Raw genomic sequence first — 16,379 nt, 5'->3', positions numbered from 1 at the left:
ATATATCTAAATATAATGTATACGCACATGCGCACGTGTTACTTAGATGGAGAATTGAATGAAAAGATATAGTGATGATTGATAAATGTATTTACAGATTGAGGAAGAGGAGAAAGAAAAGGATAAAGGGAGAGGGGGGTAAATAAAGATAGAGAAATCATATGGAAGATTATTTGGCCTAATTTTTTAATGGGAATGTTTTGTTTTCTTCCCTTGCTGATAATTGTTTTCCCACTCAGCCTTGTCTCATGCCAAACAGTCATGTTGAAGTTACATCATTTCTACATGCATAACTTTTCATTCATTGTTGTCTCATTCATCGATAGTATCTTATAGTACAACTTCTTATCTTCCATTACTCTTAATATTTGTAGTATTTTAAAATCCAGCATTGGTATCAAATAATCACAGTTTATCTGCTCTCCCCCTCCATGTCACATCCTCATTGTCTAATGGTTCGAATCATGGCTCATGCCATGTTATCACCATGGAACAAGGCAAAGATGGAGGCCACTAGAACAACCTCAGCTGGTATGGTGATTGAACCCATGCTGTTGTTGTTATTTTCCAACATGTTCTAGTCAACCGAGCTAACCGATCCCCTATGGCCTCACCTTTTACACTTTTCAAATCTGATGGTGGCCCTTTTTATTATTCTTTTCGCCGGATGTGAGCATCGCTGGCTAAGCCACTATTTTTATTGTCCATTCCTAACTTCCCTTGAGAAAGTGGTGGTGAGCTGCCTTCCTGAACAGCTACTGTCCATGTGGTGTAGGTACACCCACAGTGCTGTTAAGAAGGGAGGAACTTGCATGTATTGATGTTCCAATGCATCTGCTGCCCTTGTGGTGGTAGAGGTCACTAGTTTGGACTTGTAGGTGGACAGGCTTTGGGGAGTCAGGAGGTGAGTTACTTGCCTCAGAATTCCCAGCCACTGACCTGCTGTTGTAGCCACAGTATTTAAATGGCTAGTGCCATTCAGTTTCTGGTCAACCCCCAAGATGTTGATAGTGGGGGATTCAGTGATGATAATGTCATTGAATGTCAAGGGGCAGTGGTTGGATTCTCTCTTGTTGGAGTTGGTCATTCCCTGGCACTTGTGTGGCATAAATGGAACTTGCCACTTATCTGGTCCAAGCCTGAATGTTGTATAGGTCTTGCTGCATATGGACACGGACTGCTTCAGTTTCTGAGGAGTCATAAACAGTGTTGACCATTGTGCAATCATCAGTGAACATCCCCACTCCTGACCTTGTGATGGAGGGAAGGTCACTGATGAAGCAGCTGAAGATGGTTGGGTCTAGGACACTCTGCTGAAGAACTTCTACAGCAATGTCCTGGGACTGAGATGATTGACCTCCAACAACCACAACCATCTTCCTTTGCGCTAGGTATGACTCCAACCAGTGGAGAGTTTTGCCCCTGATTCCCATTGACTCCAGTTTTGCTAGGGCTCCTTGATACCACATTTGGTCAAATGCGGCCTTGATATCAAGGGCAGTCACCTTCACCTCACTCCTGGAGTTCAGCTTTTTTGTCCATGTTTGGATCATTGCTGTAATGAGGCCAGGAGTGAGTGGCTCTGGCGGAATCCAAACTGAGCAGCAGAGCAGATTATTTCTGATTAAGTGCCGCTTGATAGCATTGTTGACGACAGCTTCCTTCGCTTTGCTGATGACCAAGAGTAGACTGATGGGGTGGTACTTGGCCGGGTTGGATTTGTCCTGTTTTTTGTGGACAGGACATACCTGGGCAATTTTCCACATTGTCGGATAGATGCCAGTGTTGTGGCTGTACTGAAACAGCTTGGCTCGGGGCACAGCTAGTTCTAGAACACAAGACTTCAGTACTATTGCTGGAATGAAGTCAGGGCCCATAGCCTTTGCAGTATCCAGTGCCTTAAGCAGTTTCTTGCTATCACACTGAGTGAATCAAGTTGGCTGAAGACTGGCATCTGTGATGCTGGGGACCCCAGGAGGAGGCCAAGATGGATCATCTACTCAGCACCTCTGGCTGAAGATGGTTTCCAATCCTTCAGCCTTGTCTTTTCCACTGTGTGCTGGGCTCCCCCATCATTGACGATGGGAATATTTGTGGAGCCTCCTTCTCCAGTGGGCTGTTTAATTGTCCACCAGCATACATGACTGGATTTGACAGGACTTAGAATTAATGTGGCAGAGCTTAGATCTGATCCAAAAACTGAAAACACTGGAAAAATTCAGCAAGTCTAGCAGCACCTGTGGAGAGAGAAACGGAGTTAACGTTTTGAGTCCATATAACCCTTCTTCAGAGCTGAAGAGAAGTGGAAATGTGATGAAATTTATACTGTTTAAGGGAGATGGGGCAAGGGGAGCTGGATAGAAGGCCAGCGATAGGTGGGGACAAAGAAGGGATTGACCAAGATGTCATGAACTAAAGTCAAAGGGAGTGTTAATGGTAGTGGTTAGTGCTAAAAAAAAGGTGCTGATAATGGCATAAAGGTAAGAAAGCAGAATGTGATAAGATCAGAACAAGGGTAGCATTGTGTGAAAGAACAACATGGAACAAGTAACAGATGGAGAAGGGGGAGGGGGTGGAAGGAGGGAGCGGTGGTGGGGGTAAAAAAGGATAGAAAATGTGATAGAAGGGGGGATAAAACAGGGGATAAAACCACGGATAAATGAATAAAAATAAAAATAAAAATGGATAAAATATAAAAAAATGTAGAAAAAAAGGGGATTAAAAAAAAGAGGTGAGGATAGAGAGAGTTCATGGTCTGAAGTTGTTGAACTCAATGTTAAGTCCAGAAGGCTGTAAAGTGCCTAGTCGGAAGATGAGGTGCAGTTCCTCCAGTTTGCGTTGGGCTTCACTGGAACATTGCAGCAGGCCAAGGACGGACATGTGGGCATGAGAGCAGGATGGTGCGTTGAAATGGCAAGTGACAGGGAGGTCTGGGTCATGCTTGTGGACAGACTGGAGGTGTTCCGCAAAGCGGTCACCCAGTCTGTGTTTGGTCTCCCTGATGTAGAGGAGACCACATTGGGAACAGTGAATGCAGTAGATCAAATTGAAGGAGGTGCAAATGAAGCGCTGCTTCACCTGAAAGGAGTGTTTGGGCCCTTGGACAGTGAGGAGGGAGGAGGTAAAGGGGCAGGTGTTGCACCTTCTGCGATTACATGGGAAGGTGCCGTGGGAAGGGGATGAGGTGTTGGGGGTGCTGGAGGAGTGGACATCGGGGTGACCAAGCGCAGACTGGGTGACCGCTTTGTGGATCACCTGAGGTCTGTCTGCAAGCATGACCCAGACCTTCCGGCCAGTTGCCATTGCAACACACCACCTTGCTCTCATGCCCACATGTCCGTCCTTGGCCTGCTGTAATGTTCCAGTGAAGCCCAGCATAGCTGGAGGAACAGCACCTCATCTTCTGATTAGGCACTTTACAGCCTTCTGGAATTAACTTTGAGATCAACAACTTCAGACCATGAACCTTTACCTCCATCCTCACCCCTTTTTTTTAATCCCTTTTTTTCTACATTCATTTTTATTTTATATCCATTTTTATTTTTATTCATTTATCTGTGGATTTATCCCCTTTTTATCTCCCCTTCCATCCCATTTTCTATCCCTCCTTTCCCCACCACCACCCCCTCCCCCCACCCCATCTGTTACTGTTCCATGTTGTTCTTTCACATAATGCTATCCTTGTTCTGCTATTACCACATTCTGCTTTCTTACCTTTACGCCACCATCAGCACCTTTTTTAGCCCTAACCACTACCATTAACACTCCCTTTGTCCTTTAGTTCATGACATCTTTGTCAATCTCTCCTTTGTCTCCACCTATTGCTGGCCTTCTATCCAGCTCCCCTTGCACCCACCACCGCTCCCCTCCCCCGCCCCCCACCCCCTTTTAAACAGTATAAATTTCATCACATTTCCACTTCTCTTCAGCTCTGAAGAAGGGTCATACGGGCTCGAAATGTTAACTCTGTTTCTCTCTCCACAAATGCTGCTAGACCTGCTGACCTTTTCCAGCATTTTCTGTTTTTGTTTCAGATTCCCAGCATGTGCAGTATTTTGCTTTTATCTTAGATCTGATCCGTTGCTTGTGGAATCGCTTAGCTGTGTCTATCACTTGCTGCTTATGTTGTTTAGCATACAAGTAGTCCTGTGTTGTAGCTTCACCAGGTTGACACCTCAATTTTAGATATGCCTGGTGCTGCTCCTGGCATGTCCTCCTGCAATCTTCATTGAGCCAGGGTTTATCCCCTGGCTTGGTGGTAATGGTAGAGTGGGGGATATGCCAGGCCATCATGTTACAGATTGTGTTCAAGTAAAATTCTGCTGCTTCTGATGGCCCACAGCGCCTAATGGATGCCCAGTCTTGAGCTGCTAGATCTGTTCCAAGTCTACCCCATTTAGTGTTACTCACAATAAGAGGTTGTGGTGGAAGAATTGATCCAGGCTGGTCTTTTGGTTTAAACTGGTTTATTTTCAAGACAACTCCTCAGTGCTACTGTCTTCCAAATAGCTTCCACACAAAGTGTTCCAGCTATTTATTCTTTTTATTCTATTTAGATGGGATAATCAATGCCCATCACCTGTTTAACTAGCAATTGGTTTTAACAAGGCGATTGCCATATTAACATTTACCACAGTGGTAGTGCCACACAACACGATGGAGGGTATCCTCAATGTGAAGACAGGACTTTGTCTCCACAATGACTGTACAGTGGTCACTCCTACTGATACTGTCATGGACAGATGCATCTGCGGCAGGCAGGTTGGGGAGTCAGGAGGTGAATTACTCATCGCAGGATCGCAGGATTCTTAGCCTCTGACCTGCTCTTGTAATTTCAGTATTTATATGACTAGTCCAATTCAGTTTCTGGCCAATGGTAACCCCCAGGATGTTGATAGTGGGGGATTCAGCAATGGTAATGTCATTGACCATCAAGGGACGATGGTTAGATTCTCTGGTAATCAGCAGGAGGTTTCCTTACCCACATTTGACCTGATGCCATGAGATTCCATGAGGTCCAGAGTCAATGTTGAGGACTCCTAGGGCTAGTAGGGCCACTGTGCCGCTACCTATGGCAGGTCTGTCCTGTTGGTGGGACAGGGCATACACAGGGATGGTGATGGTGGTGTCTGGGACATTGGCTCCAATGGGTTCAGTGCTGCTGTGTGTTTTATAATTCACTAAACCTACAGAGCGGAGTATAGATATCAGAGAAAATTGCAGCTCAGCATTCTTCATGCGTACTTCTCTCTGGATTTGCACAATTCTTAGTTATTATACAGTTGTTAATTTTAGTGCAGAGAGGTACTCTTCTCCCATGATCTCTGTATTTCTGCAGACTTTCATCAACTTCTTCTTGTCTTTCTAACGCTTTAGAATCTATCTTCTCTCTGTCACATGCTAACTGAATGTCGTCTCAACAAAATTCTTGCTTTATTCTTCCACTGCGGTATCTCAGTTGCTCATCTGTCATCATGTATCTTTTCTCTCACTTGGTATTGTTTCCCATTTCATTCCTCAGATTTTTCAATCGTACAATGGACCACCTGCCAGTCACAGGCGGGATGAGGTTTCATGAGTGATTTACAAATCTCAGAATATTTCAAAATAAAAGTTATGGACATGTCCCAACTCATGTGACAGTGTCACATGACGGGACATGGCAGCAAAATTTTTTCTCATCTTTATTTAATGTTTCAAACCTGAGCTGATCTCCCTGAGGCAACACTTTGCCTCAGGGAGATCTGTGCGCTCTTTCGCGCACTTCCAGCTCAGGGAATCCCTCCCCCCGCACAGGGAGCGTACACTTCCTGGCGGACGTCACGCTGGGTGGGCCTTAATTGGCCCGACCACGTAAAATGGCGGCACGCCCCTGACCGGGGGCGCTGATCAGGAAGCCGCCCCCTCCCGCACATCCCTCCCGACGGGGGGAAAATGTTGCCCCCCATTTTTGATCTTTTTTCCCCACCACTGTCCCCTCCCCACACCCCACTCCCACAAGGGCCATCTGTCACTTGTTCATGTTGTTCTCTTCAGAGTACTTGCCCTTGTCCTGCTATTATTATTCTGCTTTCTATCCCTAATGCCACTATCAGTACCTCCTTTAGCCAGTACCACTACCATTAACACCCCCTTTGTCCTTTTGTTCATGACATCTCTGTCAATCTCTCCTTTGCCCCCACCTATTGCTGGCCTTCTATCCAGCTTCACCTGCTCCACCCCGCTCCCCCCCACCCCCCCCCACCAACTAAACAGTATAAATTACATCACATTTTTACTTTTCTTTAGCTCTGAAGAAGAGTCATATGGGCTTAAACATTAACTCTGTTTTTGACTCCAAGAATACTGTAGTGTTGAGTTAAACTTGATTAATATTATTTTAAATCTCTATGCTTTTTAAACAGGTTGCTCTTGCCAAGGTTTTGATTCCAATTTCCTCTGTGCAGCCTGTGATAAACATTGGGAACAACATCATACATTCTTTGAAACAGAAGCATATAGAAAAGAAAATGGGCTCCCATATGGTAAGAAGGTGACATGAAAGTTGCCCTTATTTGTTCACGTTTTCTGATACTACAGAGTATCGGTTTCAATTGACTGAAGACTGTTCCATCTGAGAAGACATGTAATAAGGCAAATGGAAACATGAATCAGTGTAGAACTAAAAAGAAAACAAGGTTCAAATTTGTAAGATAAATGTTCATTTTTCTCGAAACTCCAGAGTGACAAAATTAAAGTTTTCGAGATACCATAGATCACGGTGTATAGGTCGACCTTTGCAGCCTCCAAAAATCCTTCCAAAAGCAGGGGTTGACTTAAATGACAAGTATAAAATGTGAACTGCTTGCATGGGTGCGTGTGGTGCCATTTTGAAATGAAGCACGGTTTATTGAATTAATTAATTATACGAAGGTACTTTTAACCATAATCGAAATGCGTTAAATCCATCAAATTCATTGGGGAAAATTTTCCCCCTGTTGGGGGTGAAGTGCAGGAGCAGGCGCGGGCAGGCACACCTCCAATTGGCGCTGCATCGCCATTTTACGTGGGCGGGCCAAGTAAGGCCCGTCCAGCGTGATGCACGCCCGAGAGCGCTGAGCTATGCAGGCTGAGGGGGCGGGATTCCCTGAGTGGTTCCCTGTGCTCTTTTGCGCATGCGCGCGAAAGAGCGCAGAAATCTCCCTGAGGCAGCTCTCTTTTAAACATCTAAATAAAGGAATTAAAAACTTTTAAAACATGTCCCCTCATGTGACAGTGTCATATGAGCTGGGACATGGTCAATGGATTTTTAAAGTAATTTTTATTGAATTTATAAACACTCCATGAAACCTCATCCCGCCTGTGGATGAGGTTTCATGAAAAACGCGAAGGCCGCTTGGGCTATTCACCCACCCACCAACCTTAAGGTTGGATGAGCAGCTCATTTAACTGTTTAAATTAGATTTTAATAGGCCTGTGACAGTTCGGTGGGTGCGCAGCTGACTCGGCTGTGCGCCTGCTGAACTGAAAATCTAAATGACGCGCGGTGACGTCGGGACGCCCGCCCAACATCACCGCGAGACATTTTACACGTCGGCAAGCAGGCCCTGCAGTTGCCCTTGAGAAGGTGGTGGTGAGCTGCCTTCTTAAACTGCTGCAGTCCATGTGGTGTAGGTACATCCACAGTGCTTTTTCAAAAGTAAAACATGCATTTCTGGGGTGAAAAATTGAGGCTGACTAATGCGAGTATAGTACTTTGTAGCTGAGTACACACAAAAGCACAATTTTTGGTGCTGAAAAAATGGGGTTGTCTTACATGCTGGATCAACTTACAAGCCACGATCTATGGTAATTTAGGGGAATGACAAACTTGACTGAGGCAAATTGTTCGCAGAGGCCAAGGATTGCTTACTAGTGCATAAGTTAAACATTAATAACCAAAAAGGAAAGTTAGGAAGAAAATGACACACCTCTGGAAGGCCAATGACAGATTCAAGAGTTGGCTAGATATGCTTTTGGAGAGAGTGAGGAATATGGGAAGGTAACGTTGAAATCCGTCAAAAAGGAATGATATTTTTCTGCTTTAAAAATGAAGTTTTCTTCTGTCTTTATGAAACAAATGTTCTGTTTTATTAAAATACATATTTGTAGGCCAAGACTTTCTTTGCCTCACAAGCTCCCAGCATCAGCTAGAAGCCATTCCTCACAAACCATTTGACCTATTAAGCCTGCACAGGACAACATAGAAAAATTCCAAAAGCTGGCAAACATCTTCAGAAAGGCTGGCACAGCTCAAAAAATAACCTGACAACTGGAAAAAAAGTGATTAGCACACAGCAAGGCCCATAAATAGTAACAAGATAATGACCAGATAATCTGTTTTAGTGATTTTGTTTGAGAGGTAAATATCAGCCAAGACATGTGGGAAAATCCCCCTGATTACTCTTCTTGCAGCTTGTCCTGCTCTGCATGGCCTCTACTAATTCTCCGAGTCATGTTTCATGTCTAAAGGAAGCCCAACTAGACCATCCATGTCTGGCAGCAACTGGCTTGTGCAGAAGCCTTGGAGTCAGCAAAAAATGCTTCATCACCTGCTAAACCACTCTCTGTAGACTTTTGCAAAATGAAACAACTATGGAAAGCACCAAATACTTGTAAAATTGTACCAACAGGCATAAGAAATCAGCTAGCAACTAACCTGTAAGCAGTTGATAATCCTTTCAAGTATCATTGGTAAGGGAAATCCTTCTTGCTGCTTAATGTGTCATCTGCTGGATGAGTTTCAGACAAGGCAGTGGCTGGAGTGCGGAACTACAAAATGGCAGCACTGGTCAATTCTGCTTTACACATTGATTGATGTCATGATCTAGATACTCTGCATACTTCTGGTGGACATTAGCTGTGTCTGTATTAATACCTTCATCAATATGGTGTCAACCGCGATTCACTGCAGAGGTGTGCACACACATAGCGGATGCCATTTTTGTCCCTGACCATTGTCTGTACTACCCAAACAACAGAAGGTATTGAGCCCAAGTTCATGACCTCGGTATCTGAGTAAGAATCCTTCAAGATTTTTTTTTAATTGGATGTGGGCATCATTGGCAAGGGCAACATTTGTTGCCCATCTCTTAAGTGCCCTTGAGAAAATAGTAGCTTTCCGCCAAACTACAATCACTACAATCCCAAACTATTCTCACACTGCTGTTAGGTAGAGTTTTGACCCAGCAATAATAATGCAGGGTTTTGACTTAGTGGTGTTGAAGGAATGGCAATGTATTTCCAGGTCAGGTTTATGTGTGACTTGAAGGGCAACTTGCAGCTGGTGGTGTTCCCATGCGTTTGCTGCCCTTATTATCCCAGGTAGTAGAGGTTGTAGATTTGAGAGGAGTTATCAAAGAAACCCTGCACACATTAGAGGGAGCATTGACTGTCACCAGACAAGCACATGTGTATGTATCTCAAGGAACTTTAACTCAGAATTGTTGAGCTGAGACTGGATGAGTTCTTACCTCTATTGGTATACTTGGAAGACCATTCCAGTATGAGCCACTCTTTGACTGAACTATTGCTTCCTGGGACCAGTCCTGAATTTGCCTTATTCCAGAGTACAGCTGGTCTTGCTGTCCTGGTCCATATTAAAATAGTTTTCAGGATTAACTTTTTCTATTTCACTTATATACAGTAAGTGAAATTATCTTGCATTGAAACTGCAGGAAAACATTGTGGTTGAATGGGTGATCACCACCAGTAGTGGAATGGGAGGAGTGAGGTGCAGAGATTTCTCCTGGCCCCTCACTCCACGACACTCCTGCCCTCTGTAATTCTCTGTCCAATTTCCTCCACATCACTACCTCCCTCCATTCCAAAAAACCATCTCAAAATGCTGTTCTTCAGCTGTGCTTTTATTTCTCTTAACGCTAGGTTTCCATTTCCCCTCCCTTTACTGCATGCTTGGTGTTCAGCAGCAACCTTTCACCCATATTGTAAACCATTCAACGAGGTTTTCCTGCAGTTTCAATGCAAGGTAATTTCACTTACTGTATATAAGTGAAATAGAAAAAGTTAATCCTGAAAACTATTTTAATTTGGACCAGGGCAGCAAGACCAGCTGTAATCTGGTATAAGGCAAATTCAGCGTTGGTCCCAGGAAACAATAGTTCAAAGAGTGGCTCAAACTGCAATGGTCTTCCAAGTAGGCCAGTAAAGGTAAGATCTCATCCAGTGGCTAAACGTTATTCCTTTCTATGGCCTAGTAATTATGCTGCAGGATATTGAACAATGAAGCAGACTTGAAGGGCCAAATGGTCTACTCCTGCTCTTATTTCTTATATTCTTCAGTAGTGTTTGTACACTGCCACACCACACTATAATTGCAAAAACCATATATTTTCCTCTGATGTTTTGTTCCCTGCTGCCTTAAGTGAGAGCTACTTATAACATCAGTCACAAGGGTAACAGTTTGTTTTAATGATACATTCGGTGTAATTTTATGGTCCATGCTGTCAAGAGGACACCGCGCCCATCAGTAGTATAAGTTGGAAATGTGGATGCCAAAAGCCTGCAACTTTCCAACCATTAAAATGAACAATCGGAAACACTTGGTTATTAGGCACACAAATTTCCAGTTTACGCTGCCAGTATGCGAGACTTCCCACCGCAGGTACGAACTCGTAAAATTACCCCTAATATGTTTGTGTCTCCTAATTTTATTTTATTATTGGAATGGTTACAGGTGAAGCTTACTTGCCCTTTGCAGAAATGCCCAACTTACGAAATGCAGTCTTGTCGGGGAATGAGGAGGACAATACCGCATACCAAGCCATTACTAGTGGTACTGGATCCTATTCTCGTCTTGGACCTCCTTCCAGCTCAGCCAGGCCTATTTTACCAGCAGGCAGCGAACCAAGACAGCTTTGAGCAAACTGTAATTAGCATTTACAGATATCACTGTCTGAATAAAATTCACGTCACCATTTTTGTCTGGTTTTGTCTAAGATCCATAGCGTCCATAACCTAGTTTTTATTTAAAGAAACTGATAGCAAAGTATGAGAATGAGCATGACAGATATTTGAAATGCTGGTACCAAATTAGAAACTGAAAAGCGGACTGATCATTCTACTGAAAAATGTATAGTTGCAAAGTACCAGTGAGCAGAGACACATTGTTGAATGTGATGTCAGTTCACAAGATAACAGCAGATAAGGATGGCTATTTAACCAAACTTATTTTATCCATCTAGAAAGATTCTAATACCCACCCATTGTAGCATCCAACTGTTTCTTAAGTGGATCCAGGGTTTTTGTTTACACTGATATAAAGTACTATTCCATGTATTGATTAGTATTTGTGGAGAGAAGAATTTCCTGACGTCAATCCAAAATTTACCTTTTATTAGTTTGAACCTGTGTCCCCTTGTCCATTTCACACAATTTTATTTAAAGTAATATGTTGGTTGGTTCCTGTATATCCGACAACTCATTCTTCTCACTGAAACCTCAAGCAACAAAATAGCACCTGAGGAAGGCTGGTTTACTTCTTATTACTAACTTGGTAAAGGCTTTTAAACTACTTTCCCTGCACAGGCTCTGAGTGTCTCATGCAGTGCTAAACAAAAGATCACCAAGTGAGCTAGCTATCACTTAACCAACTGTCTCATGTGACTCAGTGAAAAATTGAGTGAGATAGGTGAACAATTTGGTTAACTAAGAAGAACATTATGGGAATTAAGCAATTGGTATCAGGTGAATACCATTCAGATCAAGAAAAAAACGTCCTATTATTAAGGCTTCATCTGACAATTTTTCATTTGTAAATGGCTTGATTACAGTTTTGAGCAGTTATTTTCTTGGTCGCAACTTCTGAGATGTTTCAGGGTCTTCAAACCAAACAGCTCAGTAATCCAACTATTAGCCTGATATGGAGTGTACACACTGTCCTTTTGGAGTCCAGAGAGCTTAGGTGCTGGTTGGCTGGGCCAAAGCTGGCTCAACTCCAACTAATAACCCAATTCATGCTAAAATTGCTTATCAGAGAACCCAAGATCTCTTCAATTCAAAAGACCAAACTCTTTTGTACAGGCTAAACTACTCTCTAGATGTATTTACAAATAAACTGATTCAATTACTCCCTTACTCAGCACACCTTCTTCATGATTGCTGGTGGCATGCCACTTCTGAGAACTAAAATAGCCTTCTAACCTTGGTGAGGTTGTAAAATATAGAAATGCAGACATAATACAAAACAGAACAACACTTGTCTGAGAAAATGGAAAGCGGTCTACTCTTTTCAACCACCAGTACAGCAAATGCTACTCGTAGCTTTTCTTGGTTTCTTGGATTAGAGCAGTTCTTCGATGAATCAGATGAACCCTCTTTATCGTTAGCACCCTGAATGCAGTACAGAGAGTGATTTTCAAGAAAAGGGGGTTGAATTACCTCTTTGGGTACAATCAGCAATCTGGGCACAAGTTTTCCCTTGAAGTTGTGCTAATTTTCTGAAGTGAAGTTATGGTTTAAGTTTCCAATGATACTCATTTGCATAACCACAAATGTGATCGGGCAGCATTTTAAAATGTAATTGTTTATTGTTTTCACAGGCATTAAAAAAACTCCTTGATATATTTAAGCATAGTAACCTTGTGTAATTTATTAATACAGCTAAAATTGAGTTTATCACAAAAGGTGATAATTTTAATGAAAATATCTAGAAAACTACCTGTCGGCAACCTGGTTTTAAATAAGTGAAATAACTTTAAAGGACTATACGGAACCAGTTATTGGTTTCAATGATGTACACTAGTCTGTTCTTTTGAGAGGTTTTAAAAGATACCTATTAGTGCAGAAAAATTGCTTAATTTGAAGAACCTCTTTAAAGGGTTGCAAATGAATGCAATTCAAGGAATCCCACCAGTTTCATTAATTTGATTGGAGGCCATGGTAGTTTTGTGATGGGGGGCAATTTGCATAGGCAATGCTTTTTTAAACCAGCATAGAAGATCATGGAAAATTGATTTGCACTGGACATGACTTGTGCTTGAAATTCTGTAATCTTTCTCTCTGCTCCGGTTTCAGGTGAATTGAGCATCCAGTGGAAACTGTATCCCAAGATGTTGCATATGCAATATGTGGGATCACAAACCCACACGGAGTTTGATAAGAGAGTAACACAAAATTAAGGATTGGCTTTCAGATATGGGACATCTATCTCTCCGATCTTCTTTGATGTCTTCCTTGGTAATTTCTGTGAAGACTTAACTCATCTTAATAAAATTGCGGTGTTGCTTGTAATAGTTTTATTTTTTTCCCTAAGACTTTCAGGCAGACTCAGTATCCATCTCCTCCACTGCTGATGTATTATTGTGGCTGCAGTATGTACTATCTACAGGAGGAACCGCAGATACTGAGATTCCTCCAACAGTATCTCCCCATCCCATGACGCTTACTACCAAGAGGGACAAGGGTAGCAATTTCATAGGAACCCCATCACCTCTAAGTTTGTCTCCAAGTCACCCACCATCCTAACTTCAACATTTATAAACATTCCTTCATTGACACTGGGTCAAAATTCAGGAATTTTCCCCACCTAGCAAAATTGTGTGAGAAATATGAAACAAGGACTGCAGCGGTTCAAGGACATGCGCATCCTCTTTTTCAGAAATTTAGGGTTGGCAGTAAATTTGCTTTTGCAAGCATCACACATACCCTGACTAATTATTTATTAGTACCTTGAAAATATATCTAAAACTAGCAGCTAAGTCTTATTGCTTCAGTCATTTTTTGCAGCAGTAACTGCACCTAATAATGGAAGTGACAAATTCCTTCCGCTCCTCTGCTCTTTTTGAGGGGTACTCATCGCCAGTGTGAAAAAAGTGTCTCCCTCTGGTCCCCTGACCTCTTGGAGAAGCACTTCTAAGTCAATATCTGTGAAGCAGTTGCTTAGTGCCCTGGGCAGACTTATCTGGTATTTTTCAAACAATCCCCTGCTTTACCACAATAACACTTGGCCCTTCAAGGTATTTAAAGGATTTTTTTGAGGGAAAATCGTGGCATGGTGGTAATATCACTTGATGAATAATTCAGAGACCCAGGTTAGTGCTTGGGAGACATGGGCTCAAATCCCACCACAACAGCTGGTGGAATTTAAAGACGATGATTTTTTAAAAATTAAAAATCTAGAATATAAAGGTAGCCTCAGTAATGGTGGCCTTGATCACTGATTGTTATAAAAGCCCATATGGTTCACTAATGTCCTTTAGGGAAGGAAATCTGTCATCCTTACCTGGTCTGGCCTACATGTGACTCCAGATCCGCAGCATTGTGGTTGAGCCTTAACTGCCCTCTGCAATAGCCTAGTAAGCCACTCAGTTCAAGGCCAATTAGGAATGAGTACTGATTGCTGGTCTAGTCAGCGTTGCCCATATCCCATCAAAAAAGAATTTTTAAAAATTAAAGTTCTGTGGAAGATGGTGGCATTTCCAAAAGATGGAGCTTGTCCATAATATTCTCTGACTCACAAAACATGGCAGGGCCATCACCTGTGCAGCGGGATGATTGGGTGTTTAACCTCGCCAAACTTTTTAATGACAATGATGCAGCTGAGGAAACTCAGACGTTCCACCTATGATGCATTTCCTTTTTATTCATTCATGGGATGTGGGCTTTGCTGGATGGGCCAGCGTTTATTGCCCATCACTAACTGCCCTTGAGAAGGTGGTGGTGAGTTGCCTTCTTGAACCGCTGCAGTCCATGTGCTTTAGGTACACCCACAGTGCTGTTAGTGAGAGAGTTCCAGGATTTTGACCCAGCGACAATGAAGGAATGACAATATATTCCCGAGTCAGGATGGTGAGTGGCTTGGAGGGGAACTTCCAGGTGGTGGTGTTCCCATGTGTCTGCTGCCCTTGTCCTTCTAGTGGGTTTGGAAGATGCTGTTTAAGGAGCCTTGGTGAGTTCCTGCAGTGCATCTTGTAGATGGTACACACTGCTGCCACTGGCGTCGGTGGTAGAAGGGGTGAATGTTTGTGGGTGGGATGCCAATCAAGCAGGCTGCTTTGTCCTGGATGGTGTAAAGCTTCTCGAGTGCTGTTGGAGCTGCACTCATCCAGGCAAGTCGGGAGCATTCTATCTCACTCCTGACTTATGCCTTGTAGATGGTGGACAGGCTTTGGAGAGTCAGGAGGTGAGTTACTAGTCGCAGGATTCCTAGCCTCTGACCTGCTCTTGTAGCCACAGTATTTATATGGCTAGTCCAGTTCAGTTTATGGTCAATGGTAACCCACAGGATGTTGATTGTGGGGGATTCAGCGATGGTAATGCCATTGAACTTCATGGGGCGATGATTAGATTCTCAGTTGTTGGAGATAGTCTTTGCCTGGCACTTGTGTGGCACGAATGTCGTTTGCCACTTGTCAGCCCAAGCCTGGATATTGTCCAGGTCTTGCTGCATTTGGACATGAACTGCTTCAGTATCTGAGGAGTCGCGAATGGTGCTGAACATTGTGCAATTATCAGCGAATGGCCTTACTTCTGCCTACATGATGGAAGGAAGGTCATTGATGAAGCAGCTGAAGGTGGTTGTGACTGGAACACAACCCTGAGGAACTCCTACAGTGATGTCCTGGTGCTGAGTTGATTGACCTCCAACAACCACAACTCCTTCGTGCTAGGTATGACTATTCCCATTGACTCCATTTTTGCTAGGGCTCTTTGATGCCGCATTCGATCAAATGCTGCCTTGATGTCAAGGGCAGTCACGTCAAGGGCAGACACTCTCATCTCACCTCTGGAGTTCAGCTCTTTTGGCCACGTTTGAACCAAGGCTGTAATGAGGTCAGGAGCTGATTTGCCCTGGCGGAACCCAAACTGAGCATCAGTGAGCAGGTTATTACTAAGCAAGTGCCGCTTGATAGCACTGTTGATGACCCCTTCCATCACTTTACTGATGATCAAGAGTAAACTGATGGTACAGTAATTGGTTGGGTTGGATTTGTCCTGCTTTTTGTGTACAGGACATACCTGGACAATTTTCCACATTGCTGAGTTAATGCCAGTGTTGTACTGGAACAGATTGGCATGGGGCGCAGCAAGTTCTGGAACACAAGTCTTTAGTACTATTGCTGGAATATTGTCTGGGCCCAAAGCCTTTGCAGTATCCAGTGCCTTCAGCCTTTTTCTTGTTATCAAGTGAGGTGAAATGAATTGGCTGAAGTCTGACATCTATGATACCGGGGACCTCCAGAGGAGGCCAAGATGGATCATCCACTCAGCACTTGACGCTGAAGAGAGTTGCAAATGCTTTATCGTTTGCGCTGATGTGCTGGGCTCCTCCATCATTGAGGATGGGGATATTTGTGAGCCTCCTCCTCCCGTGAGTTGTTTAATTGTCCACCACCATTCAC

The 16,379-nt window shown here is 43.3% G+C and overlaps 1 protein-coding gene across 1 annotated transcript in view; it reads left to right on the top strand.

The window, feature by feature from the left end:
• Positions 1–11,002, top strand: part of LOC144678822 (protein FAM221B-like) — a 43,258-nt gene extending 32,256 nt beyond the window's left edge. Inside the window, exons 5-6 of the mRNA XM_078538813.1 lie at positions 6,405–6,524; positions 10,715–11,002. Of these exons, the coding sequence (XP_078394939.1) occupies positions 6,405–6,524; positions 10,715–10,899 (305 nt within the window). The 3' untranslated portion in view covers positions 10,900–11,002. The remainder of the gene's footprint in view (positions 1–6,404; positions 6,525–10,714) is intronic.
• The last annotated feature ends 5,377 nt before the right edge of the window (positions 11,003–16,379 follow it).

This window comes from Cetorhinus maximus, chromosome 1 (assembly GCF_964194155.1).
Source record: "Cetorhinus maximus chromosome 1, sCetMax3.hap1.1, whole genome shotgun sequence".
NCBI classification, from domain to species: domain Eukaryota; kingdom Metazoa; phylum Chordata; class Chondrichthyes; order Lamniformes; family Cetorhinidae; genus Cetorhinus; species Cetorhinus maximus.
Note: the sequence above shows the minus strand (reverse complement) of the source record. Positions and strands in the feature narration are given on the sequence as shown.